At 37.3% G+C, this 18,919-nt stretch overlaps 1 protein-coding gene across 8 annotated transcripts in view; it reads left to right on the forward strand.

Annotated features, from left to right (window-relative positions):
• Positions 1 to 18,919, forward strand: part of LOC129750729 (GTPase-activating Rap/Ran-GAP domain-like protein 3) — a 599,756-nt gene that overhangs the window by 541,581 nt on the left and 39,256 nt on the right. For all 8 annotated transcript variants that reach the window (XM_055745737.1, XM_055745736.1, XM_055745743.1 and 5 more), the window contains exon 3: positions 18,027 to 18,113. In XM_055745737.1, coding sequence (XP_055601712.1) covers positions 18,027 to 18,113 — 87 coding nt within the window. The remainder of the gene's footprint in view (positions 1 to 18,026; positions 18,114 to 18,919) is intronic.

An 18,919-nucleotide genomic window follows, 5' to 3' on the forward strand; every position in this document is an offset into this window, starting at 1 on the left:
AGTATGTACCTATATTTCTTATGCACGTGGGGGCGATATGCAACCTAGATGTGTTTTTTTCTTGCTTATTTGTACACAGCACATGGTAATAAATGACGCCTAGATAAGACACGGATTGATATTTTATCGATCGAATCAAAACCATCTAAACGATTTCAAATATCAAAACCATTTTTAATTCGTGTTAATTTAAGTAGTAAATTGTTGTCCAAAAAATATGAATTTGGTAAAGATAAATATGAAATAATGTTATGACACTTTGCGGACGTTTAAAAATAAGAAATTGGAAAGCTTTACATTCAATTTCGTATAATCCAATACGTCTAGAACGCTAGATACATTAACTGAACAAGAGTCTATTCTATTCTATTTTGTTTATTGGAGGATTGTATATTGTATAGAGGATTTTAACCAACTTGGTCATTTGTCCTCTCAACAAGAGTCTGTACTTTGAAATAGATTAGATAGGATTGAACTATTTGATGTTTTGCAAACGTAAATTGAAGTTATCAATAAAATAATCTTCTTTTTAATAACAAAAAGTGAGGATATGCATTTTCCGGAAGGATTTTCAATTAAGAAAGTAGACTAGAGCAAGTGCAAACTATCAGCATTTACAAAAAAATGTATACATTATTTCTTCATCTAAAAATTGTTGTGCCCAAAAAAAATTGATTAAATAAAATTAACTCTTTTATTTAATCATTCGCCAAAAAACTGTTTACACGTTTACTGTTTGTTTACACACACAATTCACAACTTAACATGAACAGTGTGTTTTTGTTTTACATATTTTGGCTATATAGAAGAGACTTTTGATTCATTTTTTGGTTGAAAAGTTTTTTGGAATTGATATTCCAGGGACAGCAGATTTTTATGATGAACTTTTAATATGACCTGAAAGTGTTAAAAATAATATTAATTCGTGTAATTTCTTAGGTGGAATAAGTGAAAACGCGCCATTTAGCTATGAAACATCTACAATTTAAGAATTTATTTCCAAAATGGCCAGAAAGGATATCCCGAGTGTTGAATCTGAAGCGGATATTCAAAATTATTATAAAGGTTTTGTAAATCGAGGTCTTTTGGTTGAACAGCATTCAGTGAAATTGAAGTACCAAGCATTGATTTATTCCGGAGAAAAACTTATTAAGGATATAGCAAACAAGAACAAGTATTAAATTCATTTTAAAGTCTTTTCACTGACGCATCTGAAAAAGACCTATGTATTTTCACTTGCCCCATTAAATGGGACAAATGTATACTTCGATATTTCCTTTTGTTAACATAACTACTATTTATTTTTTGAAAATATTACTTTATTCAGAGAACATGAAAGTTGAACTGTGGTGATATTCGTTAGGATTTGTACGGTGTTTCATTTTTGAAAATTAAAGATTTACAGTAAAAAAGACACATAATTTTTATTAAGGTTTTGTTTATATGATAATTTCTATGAAACAAAATGAACTCATGAAACCATCGAAGCCTGAACAGATTATTTCTTTTCGATCTATTAAATTTAAAAAAAATCTGCTTTTCAATTAAATGTTATTAAATCTTAAAAATATAACGTAATCCTAAATGAAATCGCAGATCACCACCAACAATGTTCAGGAAATTTTGATATCAGAACTGCTTCAATTAAAATCTTTAAAATAATAGGTAAATATATCTAAACATATGTTTTCCTCTTTTCAAAAACAATCGTTTCTTTGATTCATCGGGTTAAAGTTCAAAGGAATTAATTTGCATTTTTTGCTTAAATAAAAAAATCGCCACAAAATCGCCAGATTTAATGTCATGACAAGTGCTGATTGGGAACAATTTAAGTTGAAATGTGTAAAGTCTATAACTTAATTATCAGGCGAATCTTTTTGGAAATGATTTTCGTGAAAATATGGATTTTAATTCAAACTGCTTTGAAGGATGAGGATGGTGAATAAAAAGCTGTTTGAAAATGGTTAGTAAAAAATCTTTTCTTATGTTTTTTTTTATTTCTTTAGCTCTAAAAAGTACACCATACAAAGCTAATTGGGAGCTGAAAGCGCTGCGTTAGGCAAAATATTCGGCAAATACTCCAAAAATTGTCCCGATATTAAAAACAATATAACAAAACGGAATAAATCTACTGAATGGAATACAGCAAATGAGACATACATATTATCAACATACAGTTATTCATTGAACAAGTTACAAAAACTGGATTTTAAAAGACCCATTGGGTTTAAATTCTTTGATAGAATTGAGCGGGACGATTCGAGTAAAGGGAAAGAAGGGAAATGTAAAGAAACCTAGGAAAAATAGAAAATGGACGCCAAATTGAACATGGTAAGACGAAGTTTACCGGGTCTGCTAGTCTATATATATAAAAATGAATTTCTGTCTGTCTGTCTGTCTGTCTGTCTGTTCCCTATAGACTCGGAAACTACTGAACCGATTTGCGTGAAACTTGGCAGGTGGGGGTATTGGAGGCAGGGGAAGGTTCCTATTGTGGTTTGAGACCCCTCCCTCTCTCATGAAGGGGGGGAGGGGCCTCCCAAACAAAAGACAATTTTTTGCATAACTCGAGAACCCATCAAGCAAATGGTATCATATTTGGCATGGGATGGTATGTGGGAAAGAGGAATATGTCTATGAATATTTGGTACCCCTCCCTCCTTTCAGTGGCGTGATAGGAAGGGGGGAGGGGGGCTACCTTACAATTTTTCATATAACTCGAGAACTAATCAAGATATTGGATCCAAATTTGGCATGTGAAGGTATTTGGATACGAAAAATATTTCAATGATTATTTGAGACCCCTCCCTCTTTCCAGTTGAAAGGGGGAGGGGCCTCTTTCATATTTTTTTATATAGTTCAAAAACTAATAAAGCAATTTGAACCAAATTTGGCATGGGAGGGTATTTGGATACGAAAAATATTTCTATGATAATTTGAGACCCCTCCCTCTTTCCAGTAGGGAGATATAAAGGGGGAGGGGCCTCTTTTATAGTTTTCAACATAACTAAGAAAGTAATTAAGCAAATGGAACCAAACTTGGCATGGGCGGGTATTTGGGAACGTGACATGTTCTAATGATTGTTTGAGACCCCTTCCTTCTTACAGCGGGGAGGAAGGAAAGAGGGAGGGGAGTTTCATACAATTTTTACTGCATAACTCAAGAACTAAAACAGCAAATGGAACCAAATTTGGCATGGAACGATATTTGGGTACGAGAAATGCTTCTATGAATATTTGGTATCCCTCACTCTTTCGAAGAGGTGGATGAAAAGGGGGAGGCGAGGTCTCCCTTACAATTTTCAGTTTAACTGGAGAGCTGATCAAGCAAATTGAACCATATTTGACATGTGAGTGTATTTGGAAACGAGAAATGTTTCTATTATAAATTGAAGCCGTACCTTTTAAGCGGTAAGATATAAAGGAAGAAGGGGGGGTTTCCATTTTTTTCCATAACTCGAGAATTAATCGAGCAAATGAAACCAAATTTGGCATCAAAAAGTATTTGAGTACGAAAAATACTTTTATGAATATTAAGTAATCACCCCTCTATTGAAAGAAGAGAACGGAAAGGGGGATGGTACTCCCTTTCAAGTTTATACAAAACTCAAAAATTTACTACGTAAATAAAACCAAATTTGGCATGGCATGGAATATAGGAAGGGAAGAGGGAAGCTTATATTTAACTTTTATTTTACAAAATCCGAGAAATGGACAATACTTAACATGGAAAATCATTTTGGTATGACTCTATGATTATTTGACACATCATCCTCCTTACATGGGAGGAGGGAGGTGAGCCCAATACAATTTTGTTAGCATATGTTCTCAATTTATGCTTACTAAGCCAACAAATGGAAACAAATATGGCATGGAAAGGTACTTGGTTACGAGATATGTTTCTACGATTGTTATAGACTCTTATGCTTTACAGTGTAGAGAAGGAAAGAAAGAAAGGGGCTCCATACAATTTTTGTTGTAAAGCTTAAATACTTATCCACCAATGAAACTATATTTGATATGAGAGGAGTTTTGGGAACGAAAAAAATATTTATTAAAGATTACAATCTCCATTCAGCAGGGGGTGAAGGGAAGGACAGGGGGGCTCTCTAATCAGTTTTTTAGCATAAATCCAGAACATATCAAGCAAATACAACCATACTTTATAAGTAAGATTATTTACGAACGATTAATTTGGGACCCTTCTTTTTTAGGGCGAAACTTAAGGAAACAGATGAAAATTATCAGATCTTTAAAACAAATTTATAAATCAAGATTCAGAATATAAGTAATGGTTTGTGTTGCAATTTGAAACTCCAGCTGAAGCTCTCATTTTATAGTGGTTGCTCATTAATTTCGTCATAATTTGATTTAAAATAATACCAAAAACAATAAAAATTTGAATGATTTCTGAAAATATCATTTGATTCTGAAAGGTGTAGCAAAGCACACCGGGTCAGCTAGTAGTCTTATATTTTTAGCTGACAGCACAAAACTAGTTGATAAAGTTCGAAACTGGTCTACCAAATTCCTTGAATTTATATATTCCTGTTGCACGACGGTTTAATCAGTCAATTTTATTATTAATTCCTTTTGAAAGAATATAAAATTCCTGAAAATATATTTCAGTGTTAGACTATGTCTGGTTATTTAGTTGAAATGAACTTACAGTCAGTGATTGATCGTCTAGCAACTCGATATGAACTTGGCTTAAGCCGTTGGTTCAGTGTCGTAACAACCTGTAACATTTTGAGGTTAAGTTCTCTTATTGCATTTAACATATTTGTACGAAATTCGGAAGATTGTTCTTGAGGAAAATAGAACTACAAAAATTTAGAACTTCCAAAAATTCCAATTTTATTTGACGAGAAAACGAAACGCGGTTCGATGTTAATAGTGTGGCACTTTATTGGCTACTGACTTGGAAGCCCTCTGCTTCACACGCTTTTTAAGCTGATATCGCTACTATCTACCTAGATCTAGCAACAATAGGCACGAACGTGCTGGTGATCGGATTCTCGATCGAACGATCGGGATAGAATTCTTAATTGATAAGAGAGATAAGCTCTCTTCCTAATTTTATGGCAAACCGACGACAATATATTCCGCTACGCGTGAACATGCCGGCCACCGTGAAAAAGGTAACACTTTTTAACAATAAATTTGTTCCTGCTGCAAAACTGAGTCTATCTTGCAAATATCCTAGCTTCTCATACAGCTATCAAATTCATTACCAAAACTAATTCAAGAGTGTTTCACAACTTTCCAATATACGTAGCATCATTCATCGATGCGCGCTTGCTCTGCTGCTTCGTTGAATGTCGATCATGTTTCGGTACGATGTTGTCCTGTGCTTCGGTTGGAATGTTGTCATCTGCTTCGGTTCCACCATGTGCTTCGTCGACTGTCGATCATATTTCGCTGCAATGTTGTCCTCCGCTTCGGACACACCACGTGCTTCGTCGAGCCATCCATGTGATTGCTCGGTCGATCCGTCTTCTTCGTTCAAGTGGGTGATCGAACTCGGTGGGCAAGGTCGAATGGTCAGCTGATTACGAACCAGCAAATAGTGAATAGGTTGCTCATCTGTCTTCCTTCGGGTTGTTGACGTCTCTCCGCTGCATCCCCATTGGCCGAACGAACTTGGGTTGGAGGCAACCGGCCTCCACGGATCCGTAACCGGACGATGAACGTTGGCACCAAGATACTGAGCGTACTTGTGCATTCGGGACGTATGCGATACGAGTTGGGCGAAAAATAACCAGACATCCTTCCTTCTGGGTGAGAATCAGCTGCCAGGGGAAAGCTCAACAAATTCTTGTGAATCTTTTCTGCCTCGTTGCGAAAACACAGGTCTATCCGACAACAGTGGATGCGGTGAGAACAGATGCAGATTACTTGAGAATTGCTAGCTTTCGGGACTCGCTCGTGGTTGTGGGTTGGAGCAGATGACATCAGGGCATGGAGGGGGACGAAACATTCCATAAGCTTTTTTGAAATTCAATATATAATACAGACTTACATGGATGGGAGGTCTTTCGACCCCCCAACGGTGCGCAGTTGAGTACTGCGATTGGTGGAAGGCACTTAGTTGCCTCCTTGAAGGAACGATTCATTTTGTTGGATCTGTTGCGAGCAAATTTTACCCAAGAGTATTCGGTGCTCTCCCTGTGCTGTCCGCACATTTCCGACGTAGTTATTGTTTCGCAAAACCTTTATGTTGTTACTTTGCATCGCCCAGCGAAGTTTCTTCTCTGGAGTCCGGTGCGATTGGTTTCGAGTAACGCGTTTAAAGCGAAACGGCCAAAACCTTTTACGATTTTTTGCGATTTTCAGTTGTGATCTACTGATGCTCCCCGGTACAAGTGACGGTCGGCCACCGACGCGCAATATTCCTTCTGCCAGTGTTGGAAAAAAGGATCTCAAACGAGGGCAAGCCATGACTTGTTTATTGCACTGATTTTCGGCGATGTCAATGCAAGATGATGTTGTAGTTTTAGAATAAATTTCTTTCGAAAAACAATTTGCGTTGAGATAATGCTCGAGTGAATGTAAACGACGATCCAAGATGTTTCTAGGATTTTCAATTTGTGAAATGCCCAACAGGTTTTCGATAAGGGATACGATGAAACTACTAGTGCTAGTAGTTTTGGCAAAATATTCTTCACTATCTGCTTCTTCCATTGACTGAGTTCTGCTGAGCGAATCTTTTTCCGAAAATCGTGTGGGGGATTGTTCTGATGATGCCTCAGCAGACATACAAGCGACGTTGACAACAGCTGGTTGAGAATTGTTAGCTACCTTTCCAGATACCAACCATCCCAAGGTTGTGTTTTGCAATACTAGATGTCCATCAGTCTTATGTTGGCCTTCTTGTAGCAAATCATAGAGAACTTCGACGCCCAATATTAAATCAATCGAACCCGGTTTGCAAAACGAAGGGTCCGCTAGAACGATATCCGATGGGTGATCCAAAGATGAGGCGTCAATGGGTTGGCTTGGTAGCTCTAAAGTAATTTTAGGTAGTACGTGAAAATTCCAGTTGGCTTCAAAATCCGAACGATGAGACTGAATGCGAATCTTAGCCGAATGCTTCGATGTTGTTGTTGCAAGTCCTATTCCACTTATAGGAACCAGCTCTATGGTACGTTGAATATTAAGTTGATGCATAAGATGCTCCGAAACGAAGTTGAGTTGTGAGCCAGAATCCACGAGTGCACGGGCCCAGATGAAAGTGTTAGACGAATCAAAAACCTTCACTAGTGCAGTTGAAAGTATGATTGCAGGAGCAAGATGACGAGAGGGTAGCGAAATGTGACTTGTCGAAGGGGCAGGGACCGTGGTGATTTGAGGTTCTGTAGGTACGATGTGTTGACTCGATTGTTCAGATTGCGACGAATTGTTCTGAATTTGCGACGAAGACGATGACGATGGCGATGGTAAATTTGATGATAGCGACGATATAATTTCGTTAGATTGCTGGTTAGGATTTGTGTTTCGATGCAACATTGTGTGGTGTTTTTGATGGCAGACGCGACAAGTTCCGCTTGGGCAGTTATTGGCTAAATGTGATGACGAAGTAAGACAATTGATGCAAAGTTTGTTCTTTTTAATTTCTTCAAACCTCTGGATTGGAGTTAGATTTCGAAACACCTCACAATGATAAGGCGAGTGTGTAGATTTCTTGCAGAACAAGCAAGATTTGTTTGATGTAATGGCTGAGTGAGCTGTTGCTTGCCTTGCGATTGATGGGAAGGGACGCTGTGAAGGGGAGAAGCAAGGAGTATCTGATGATGGTGGTTTGGATGCTGCAATAGATTGGAGAACAAGCACATGTGAACGCAAAAATTCTAGAAGTTCTTGGTAGGTTGGAACACTTGTTGACTTTCTGTGTGTCTCCCAGGAACGCATTGTTGCAGAATCAAGACGAGAGCTAAACATGAAGACCAAAATGGTACTCCATTTTTCGGGCGATTCATCCACCTTTTCGAGCATCTTTAAATTTCTTTCAAAATCATCAACAAGTCGATTTAATGATTCAGCACATTCTTTTTTGATAGGCTCAACAGAAAACAAGGATTCAACATACGATTTAACAAGCAAATATTTGTTCTCATATCTCGATTTGAGAATTTCCCATGCAATGGAATAATTGTTGGCTGTAATTTCAATAACCTCGTTCACACGTTTGGCCTCATTGGAAAGAGAGGCAACGAGATAAGAAAATTTTTCCACAGCACCAAGCATCGGGTTAGAATCTATCAGCGACAAAAATGTATCACGAAACGACGGCCATTCTTTAATCGATCCATCGAAGGTAGGAAGTTTGATTTCAGGTAGTTTTACTCTGGGCAGGGCTGGAGATAGGGGTACAGTTTGAGCACTTGGAACAAAATAATTTTGATGTGAACGCAATTTATTTGCAATAAAACCTTTTATTCGCAGATATGTCACCTCGAAATTAGCACGTGTGTCATGACTTTTTTGGTTAGCTAATACATCTTCGTCTTGCTCATATTCTGAATGTGCTTCAAACGATCGTTTTAATTTGGCCTGATATTCATCCGAACATTCTAGTTGCAACCTGGTTTCAATAAAATCTGTAAAAATTCCTTCTAAACGCTCTCTCCACCCTTCAAGCATGTAGCGGTCCCTAACATCATCATAACGTTCCACAAGATGATCCAAATTTTTGAGGGAATCTCTCAAAAAGCATTCGCGCTTTTCGAGCTTCTTTAAACTCGAAGCCATTGTGTTGAGGAAAAGAACAATGAAACCAAATTTCTTCTAACCACGTGCCAAATAAAACGACCAAAGTAACTAACAACCAAGAAATCTAAATCTTGTCGATTCGTCGATTTGTAGGCAAAATTGCGCTCGTTTCTAGCTGCTTTAAAATAACTGCACCTTCAGCTAATCAGTTCATCCAAATGCTCGATAATGATGCAAGTCTACTTACAGTCTTCGATGATCATCAGTCCCAATTATACCATGCGGTTTGCCCAAGTCACATCACCGATCGATGCCACTCAGCACAAAGCAGTCGAGGATAAAGCCTTTGTTCGTCGACCCAGCGTATATGGGGCGATTCAATTTCTATTTGGCGCCCAATGCACCCAGCAAATTTTATTGTAATTGATTAGCACTCTCCAGCAGCGAACACATGTGGACAGAAGTTAGACATTTTCGATTCACTTTATTTGTCCAAATTTGTTTTTTACACTGATAGTTTATTTCATTTATTCGAACTTGTGAATTTTACTCAACTGTCCACTTGGTTCTTCGATTATGAGATTTTCACAATATCACATAGTCCGATAACTTTTTCGATTGTGAAAGCCTTCACAATATCACCAAAGTGTTGTACAAAGTCCACAAATTTTACTCCGAACCGCGACACAAGAACAATCTCCGAAGGATGTAACGACTAACATCCGGCTCGAAGGACCATTTTTATGTACGAAATTCGGAAGATTGTTCTTGAGGAAAATAGAACTACAAAAATTTAGAACTTCCAAAAATTCCAATTTTATTTGACGAGAAAACGAAACGCGGTTCGATGTTAATAGTGTGGCACTTTATTGGCTACTGACTTGGAAGCCCTCTGCTTCACACGCTTTTTAAGCTGATATCGCTACTATCTACCTAGATCTAGCAACAATAGGCACGAACGTGCTGGTGATCGGATTCTCGATCGAACGATCGGGATAGAATTCTTAATTGATAAGAGAGATAAGCTCTCTTCCTAATTTTATGGCAAACCGACGACAATATATTCCGCTACGCGTGAACAATATTATATGAAACCTCACCGTGTAGTTATTTCGAATTTCAGCAGTCGTCTGCTTACTCAAAGCGTACCTCTCAATTACGATGTTGGGTACTAGATTATAATAATTTGGAATTACTTGTAGTGAAAAGTTTCTGATAATGTAAGATCTGCTTAACTATCATGAATTCAAGCACTTACTGCGGAAGGCACTGACGAAACTGATAGCGGAAGGGCTAATTATCGGCTAATAAATCTTCGTAAACTGGCTAATTAATCGGCTTATAAATCTTCGTAAACTGGCTAAAGATAATAAAGCTTATAAGTTTAGGTATCGGCTATAAATCGTATCTTATACCTGTTCACTTCGTAAACTACTTAAGAGCATAAGTCACCAAACCGAGAAATGCTGTGTCACGTTTTCTGCTACGCTTGTTTCTCAATCTTCGCTGTCGTGTGTCGAGATTACTGACGTTCCGTTGCTGTACGTGTCAGGGGTGCTGCTGTAGGCGAACTTGTTTTCACTTCGTTTCGTAGTTGATAGGGGAGCGATGGGTTCAATGTTGGCTCGGTGCGAGTAACAATTCCAGATAGCGTCGAGGAACCATCATGAGCTGCAGATTGTATCGTCATGGGATCAAGTTCAGGTACTACAATAACTTCATAAACGTTGAAAAAATTCAGCAATCAAGAAAAGAATAATAAACTTGAATTTGACAGCAAAAAACGAATTAACTATAAATAATCTTATTTTTATTCAACTGACGGTAAATGAGAGCCCTGCACACAAGTCGCAGAGGACGTCCAAATAAGTCGTCATACTTTCCATAGTGTTACAAAAAATGTCGTATATAAAGATATACCCAATCGCAGATTGTGCGAAGACCTACAAGATTACAACCTAAATCATCTATATGATGATGTAAATTGTCGTAGTATATCCCAAAAAGAATCAGGGTAGTCGTGAATGATTCGCATGACAAATCGTGCAAATCGTAATTCAATACAATCCAAATCAAGAATAAGTGTACTTATGTACCTATATGCCCTCCAAAATGATACGTATATACAGGTTTTGTTGCATTATATACGATATGTTATATTTCAAAAAAACTTGGAGAACTCACAGAATCGAAAAAAAAAAATAAATTGCTTATATGTTCAGTAATAGCTTTATTTTAAGCTTTGGTGACCAAAATTTTCAAGCATAATGATTTAATCGAGGTTAAAAAAATTGGCCATCATGACGTTTCTAGGATTAAAGAGGGTAGTCAGTTTAGTCCCTTTTAGTACATACGAGTATTTCTGACCTGAGTAACATCCTCGTAGCACGACGATACTATCACCCAAATCTTGAAACCGCTGAACGTTCGTCAAGCAATAAACTTCTCCTCAGGATCTCGTAAAGCAATTAAACCATCCTAATCTTCACTAAATACAAAGCCTTAAGTACTGCCCAGCTTCTCCTCGAAGCACTCCGGATAACTACCTCAGCAGAAGCCCTCACCCACTGGCATACACAACTTAATTCGTTAATTATGTGATGAAGAAAGATTTCTTTCACGGATCAAGTATCTTTTGCGTGCCCACCCACTACCATCCATTTGATTCCATTTCATCACGCGGCGTGGTCACGATGGAACGGTATCAAAAGATGAAGAGCCTCTCGTGATGATGATGATTATGCTGAGCACCCCGCCATGCCCCGCCACTTATATAGTCATCAACTGTTTGGTGTACCTATTTGCTTAAAATCCAAGACCAAATCAGAACCGGAAGCAGCACGATTTGCTGCTTCAGGAAGGTTAATCCCGCTGAAGGCAAATCGTCCTCAACATGTTCATTCTCAATGAATAAACTAAATTGAGAGATGGCATTATGTTCAACTACCTAAGTCTACAAATCTACAACAAGGTATTAAATGGGAAAGCCAGAAGATGAATTAGTGTCGGAAGTGAAATGTGAATAATTAAAAAACATTGTCGTAATTGTCGTAGAGTACACTCCTGCTAGCGGACATTCTCGATGGGATTTGCTTCGGCAGTGATGCGTGTCGATGACAGAGAAGTAATGTTGCTTTCTCGAGCATCACATACCTAAAATTTCTATAATTTTTTTTAGATTTCCAAAGAGATCGTAACATTTTGTTCATTATTATCCATTAAGCCTTTTTAATGTCACGATTCCTCAGCAAGCAGATAAAGATACTCATGATGTAATAAATATAATATTCCTAAGATCAACAGATCCTGATAAAATGTACCCAAGAAACGAATCGTTCCAGACAGAAAAACAAGAACCAAAAGGGAAAGTGGATAAAACTTCTTGCCTCCGCCCACACTATGATTATTTAGTATTCTTTTGCTCTTGAAATTTCCCTCAGCGAACAGACCACGGGCTAGGTCAGCTCAACTTGACATTGTCTTGTGCGGTGCTCATTATGTTCAAGATTTTGTAAGTCGCCCTCATTCTGGAGAATTCTCGGCGGAAGACAACGATAGAACCCTGGGCACTTGGTATCCAGAGAATGAAATGTGGAGCCCATTTGTCTTCGTTTGAAAGCCATTCATTCGTTCGGTTCCAGCCACCTAGTCCTATTTAGAGCAGTGAGTTGGTGGAACGCCGCATGGTTTAATTATTATGTTTATGGGCGCAATAAAACTACGTTTGGAAACTTTTTAATCTTTCATTGCGAAACGACTTGGAGGAAGTCCATCATGTTCAAGAAAGAAACAAGCGAAAACAGTGTTGGCATAGATAGGGTAGTTCATTCAGATGTAAATACAACAATGAACAGTTTTTACTTTTAAAGGAGGACCATACCATTAAGTTTTATTGCAGTAGGTTGAAGCTAATTAAGGTGAAGGCCATTGGGTCGAAACTATTTTTTCAAACGCGATTTTTGATCAGTAAAAGGTAGGGGAGAGTGGGATAACGTGGGCCATGGGGAAATGTGAACCCCTCTGAACATCTCAGCTGTGTGTTGAGATAAAAATATCAATTCAACTGTCATCGTTATCGCTTTGCGTAAGTATATATTTCTATATTAAGGATGCCAAAATTTTTTTAGCACGTATCCCAGCCGGATAAACGGGAAATTTTTTTAAAATAAAAACCTGGCAAATCCGAGCATTTGATGTGATCATACACAGCTCTCATATTTATATGCTCATCCAAACTTGCTTGAAAACCACTAGGTATATAAATTATGAAATTACAGTTTTGGCTCAACTCATAAACTTTGCATGTAATTTGGTCACCTATGATTTGGTGACCCACGATTCTGCACTTTTTTTTCAAAATCCAAAATGTATTACTTTTTAAAACAGTCAGAACTCGGGTAAAGTAATTTTTTGAAAAATATAAAAACAATTTTGAAGTTTTAAAGGTTAACGGCTTTATCAGTCATATTCTTGAAAATCAAAACGAATGATTTTTACTACTGTCCCACCAGCCCAGCACAACACCTCCAGCAGAATAAAACCGAACAACCATCAGCAGCCGTATCACCCACTCAACAACAAGCTCCAATCAGTCCAACCAACCAGTCTTCACCAACAAAAACAACCATCTCCAAACAACCATCAGCAGCCGCACCACCCACTCAACAAGCCCCAACCAGCCCAACACAACACCTCCAGCAAATCATAACCGAACAGCCATCAGCAGCCGTACCATCTACTTCACAAAAAACACCAACCAGCCCAGCACATCGCCTCCAACATAACCCAACCAACGATGATCACCACCAAACAGCCGAAGAAAATCCACCAACAAATGATCTCCAGAGCACTTCACCAACAGCAGAATCCAACGAGCATAACACATCACAACAAATCCTCTATTTTCCACTCACATTCATCCCGAACCTATCCAACCAGATCGCCAAACTCCTTAAAATAGATTATGGTGATATCCGAATTGCCAATAACATCCCAAAACCGCTTGGAATGTTATTTCCCAGAGCTAAAGATGCCATTTCATCAGCAGAGATACCAAACATTGTTTACAGCATCCCGTGCCAGAACTGCCCAAAACAATATATTGGTATGAGTCGCAACAATCTGAAAACACGACTCGTTGGACACAAATCCAACATTACCAAATATGAGCAGCTGACTTCCAGAGGATTCACACAAACAGACCCCGAGATGGTGAGCATAAGAGAAAATTGCACCGCTCTTCTAGCTCACATCATAGACAAAACTCACATGATGGACCTGGAGAGGGCCAACGTCATTGATAAAACACGAAGACTAAGCTCTCTTCCGATCCTTGAGATGTGCCATATCTATACAACAAAAAACACTCTCAATTTCAGAACTGATGTAAACAATCTCAGTTCAACTTACGCAAACATATTACAATGTACCACAAACACAAGAAAAACACGACACAATGTTAGTGTTACAACCAGAACCAATCACAAACATAACACCAATACAGAAAATTTAAATCTCCATCAGTAAACAAAGCGCTGCCGCATAGTTCTGTCGAATGGTGAAGCGCCGCAGTGTGTTTGATGAAGCAGTGAGTCGAAAAATAATAGTATATACCGAATTTTACAAACTAAAACATATTTTTTAAAGTTCCACTACAGTAAATTCAGCCAAAAATTACCAACAAAAATAGTCTCTAGACGAAAAACGAACCTGACAATTAGTGAGTAGAAAACCTCAATATGTAAAACTAAAAATGACAATGTTACATCATCACAATAAATTTGCAGTTCTCCACTGAAGAAGGCTACAAAAAATAGCCGAAACGTCTGGACAGTAGTAAAAATCATTCGTTTTGATTTTCAAGAATATGACTGATAAAGCCGTTAACCTTTAAAACTTCAAAATTAAAATCATCCAGTCGAAAATTAATATCAAAAAATATAAAAACAATCTAATGATACGTTAAAAGTGCTGAAAACCATACCATTTTAGTTTTATTTTATTTATTACTAGCTGACCCGGTGTGCTTTGCTACACCCTTCAAAAATAAACGATATTTTCATATATTACTCAAACTTTTATTGTTTTGTTAGTATTTTTTAAAACCAAATTATTACATAATTCAAAAACAACCCTTATACAGTGAGAGCTTCAGCTGGAGTTTCGAATTGCAACACAAATATGACTTAAATCCTTTCTTTCCCTCTTTACACTGTAAAGCGTGAGGGTCTATACCAATCGTAGAAAAATATCTCCAAACCAAATACCTTTCAATGCCATATTTGTTTCCATTTGTTAGCTTCGTTAGCATTAATTGAGAACTTATGCTGACAACATTGTATTGGGCTCAAAACCCTTCTCCTATGTACCTACTCACTGAAAGGTCAGGTGTGTCAGATAATCATAGAATCATATCAAAATGTAAATGTAAATGTAGAAAAAAGTTTAATATAAGCTTTCTTCTTCCCTTCCTGTATTCCCAATTCTATTCTCCTGCCCCAAATTTGTATGGGAAATTTAAAACCTGTAAAATGGTATACGCTGCAGGCTAAAATTGGTCCTGGGCCTAGTACAAGATCTCATGCCAAATTTGGGCCAGATCGGACCACGGGAAGGGGTCGCTCAACGAGCCTGAAGTTTGTATGGGATTTTGAGACATTTTGTTCGAGAGGAACATGAAAAACCAGTTTTTCGTCAATAACTTTTGTCTCCCTCGACCGATTTTCAAAAACGGGTTTTCTTAAAGCCCAAATTATGACAAATATTTCATCTGAAGGTTGCATTTCAATTAAAGTTAAGATAAAAAAGTTGTTAAGCTTCAAAAATTGGTTAACTTTTTTAAGGGTGATATTCATCACTTTTTTAATAAGGCGAATAAAGTCTGACCAGAACACTCAATGTGAAATGCATGCCGTTTCGTCAAATAATGACCGATTTTAACCATTGTTGCTGCGCTCGATTGTACTTTTTAATGTTTTTCTGATATTTGAGTTTGGATGATATTCACTTGATAGTTCGGAAAGAAGTAAGGGCGGAAAAATGCTTGACAATTTAAATAAATTGCATAACCACAGTGGCTTAGGAACATGACTGGACGATTTGTGATGTCAATAAAAAAACAGTTTTTCATCAATAACTTTGGTTCCCGTCGGTCGATTTCTTCCGAAAACAATGTTCCGCCCTTACTTTTTTCCGAACTATCAAGTGAATATCATCCAAATTCAAATATCAGAAAAACATTAAAAAGTGCAATCGAGCGCAACAACAATGGTTAAAATCGGTCATTATTTGACGAAACGGCATGCATTTCACATTGAGTGTTCTGGTCGGACTTTATTCGCCTCATTAAAAAAGTGATGAATATCACCCTTAAAAAAGTTAACCAATTTTTGAAGCTTTATAGCTTGAAGCTTTATTTTGAAGCTTTTTTATCTTAACTTTAATTGAAATTCAACCTTCAGATGAAATATTTGTCATAATTGAGGTTTTAAGAAAACCCGTTTTTGAAAGAAATCGGTCGAGGGAGACAAAAGTTATTGACGAAAAACTGGTTTTTCATGTTCCTCTCGAACAAAATGTCTCAAAATCCCATACAAACTTCAGGCTCGTTGAGCGACCCCTTCCCGTGGTCCGATCTGGCCCAAATTTGGCATGAGATCTTGTACTAGGCCCAGGACCAATTTTAGCCTGCAGCGTATAACTTTTTCAAAAGTCGGGTCATTTGGGGCAGTCTAATACTCATAAATGTATTTTTCGTACTCAAATACTTTTTGATGCCAAATTTGGTTTCATTTGCTCGATTAATTCTCGGGTTATGCAAAATACCTTCACATGTTAAATATGGTACCATTTGCTCGATCAGCTCTCCAGTTATACTGAAAATTGTAAGGGAGACCTCTCCTCCCCCTTTTCATCCACCTCTTTGAAGGAATGAGGAATACCATATATTGATAGAAGCATTTCTCGTACCCAAATATCGTTGCATGCCAAATTTGGTTCCATTTTCTGTTGAAGTTCTCCAGTTATGCAGTTAAAATTGTATGAAATTCCCCTCCCTCTTTCCTTTCTCCCCGCTGGAATAAGGAAGGGGTCTCAAACAATCATTAGAACATATCACGTTCCCAAATACCCGCCCATGCCTAATTTTATTCCATTTGTTTAATAAGTTTTTGAGTTATGTAGAGAAAATTAAAAAGAGACCCCTTCCTCTCTATATATCTCCCTACTGGTAAGAGAAAGGGGTCTCAAATAATAATAGAAATATTTTTCGTACCCAAATACCTTCCCATGCCAAATTTGATTCTGTTTACTTAATTAATTTTGATTTATGTAAAACATTATGAAAGAGGCCCCCTCCCCCTTTCTACTGGAAAGAGGGAGGGGTCTCAAATAATCATTGAAATATTTATCGTACCGAAATACATTCCCATTCCAAATTTAGTTCCATTATCTTGATTAGTTTTTGAGTTATATGAAAAATTGTAAGGTAGAACTCTCTCCCTTGCCTATCACCCTACTGAGAGGAGGGAGGGGTACCTTATATTCATAGGAATATTCCTAGTTCCCAAATACCACCCCATGCCAAATTTGATACCATTTGCTTGATTGGTTCTCGAGTTATGCAAAAAAATTGTTTTTCATTTGGAAGGCTATTCTAATCTTCTATCCGTCTATATTCTTTCAATTCTTAAATATTCTTTCTCAAAGAATATAAAATTTCACCGATATAGCCGATAAAATAATTTCATAAAATAAATTTTTGCTGAATCACTCTTCATTTCAAAAGTTAATAATAATTCTGGGCAAATTTTTAAACTACGCACTTCTGTGTTGGTCGATCGATTTGACTTGATGCTTAATTGAAAAACTTCTTTGAAGTGAAAGTGGTTCACGGCTTTAATTCAAGTTTTTTTTAAGTTTGTTAAAAATCTTCAAAGTATAAATTTTTCTAGGATAATAATATTTTCAAAGAAGGTTCAACCTAAACTTATTTAAACGAGAGGATTACTTAAATCAATAAAACATCCTCTTTGTTAACTTCTAAAAAGAAAGTTTGCATTCCGAAAAAGCAAAATGGTGCTTTATGAAACCAAATTTTGAAAATTACAAATCCTCATAATATCATCTAAGCTTACATCAACATTTATGGGAATTTTATGATACTGAAGCCATTTGCGATTAAAAACTAAAGTCCTATCAAAAAATACTTTGTTTTATGTTTTTTTATCCTTTTTTGATCTGTGAACAATTACACATATCCAATGAACACTTATTAATGGTTTCTCGTTTTTTTCTCTCTGTTGTTCCAATTACAGCTGCCACAAACAGAAATCGATGGGCTGGACCCAAACTGCAGGCGGTTTCGATTGGAAAACGGCGAATCGTTGGCGGAGAAAGACGAGGTACGTAGGAAAGCTATTTGTAATTACACGTCTAGTCACAAAAATTCTCTTATGCAGTGACTTTAAACTTTCTGGGGAAATAACACACAAGTCAGAAGAGATTTAATGAGGCAAAAAAGGGATTTCAACCGTGTCATCTTTATTCAAACCTTTGAGGACTGTTATTTGGTGGTTAAAACTTGTTCAACACATTAGAAAAATCTTGACTTCCGTTACCAATTAGTCAAATAGTTCTGTTCATTATTCATGGCTCTGAACAAAGTCCCATTTCCGCTCGTTTTGCTCCGGAAACTTTCCGTTTACGGAACACCTGTCGTCGCCCGGCTCTGAAGCATCGTCTGAAGGAAGTTTTACATTTTCGCACTTCTGGTTCTCACCTCAAAGTACCTAATGTATAAATAATTAGCCAGTGACAGAGCTGGTACCGCGCATAATTTAGTTTCCCCGTTGTAACAACATTAAACTTGCCACCTGTAAGGAGAGAAAGGTAAGGTTTTCCACCTGGTAGCTTCCAATGTGCCTTCTCGTTACCAGACGGCAAACATAATTAACTTTCGCTTATGCGGGTGGAAAGATTGTACCGTTTACCGGTGATCTAAAATTATCAACAGGTTGAAATTAACTGTTCTTGACAGTTGTATTTTACGGTTTGTGGTTAGAGCTCTTGATAACATTTGCCTAAACAATCCTGGCTAAACATTTTCAAACGCAAGAATGTTAAAGGTGGAACATTCAAGCGCTTTAAGCTTTAAAGAATCTGAGCTTTGGAAAGGACTGTTTCAATGAAATAATATTGAGGTTTTCTT

This window comes from Uranotaenia lowii, chromosome 3 (genome assembly GCF_029784155.1).
Source record: "Uranotaenia lowii strain MFRU-FL chromosome 3, ASM2978415v1, whole genome shotgun sequence".
NCBI lineage: Eukaryota > Metazoa > Arthropoda > Insecta > Diptera > Culicidae > Uranotaenia > Uranotaenia lowii.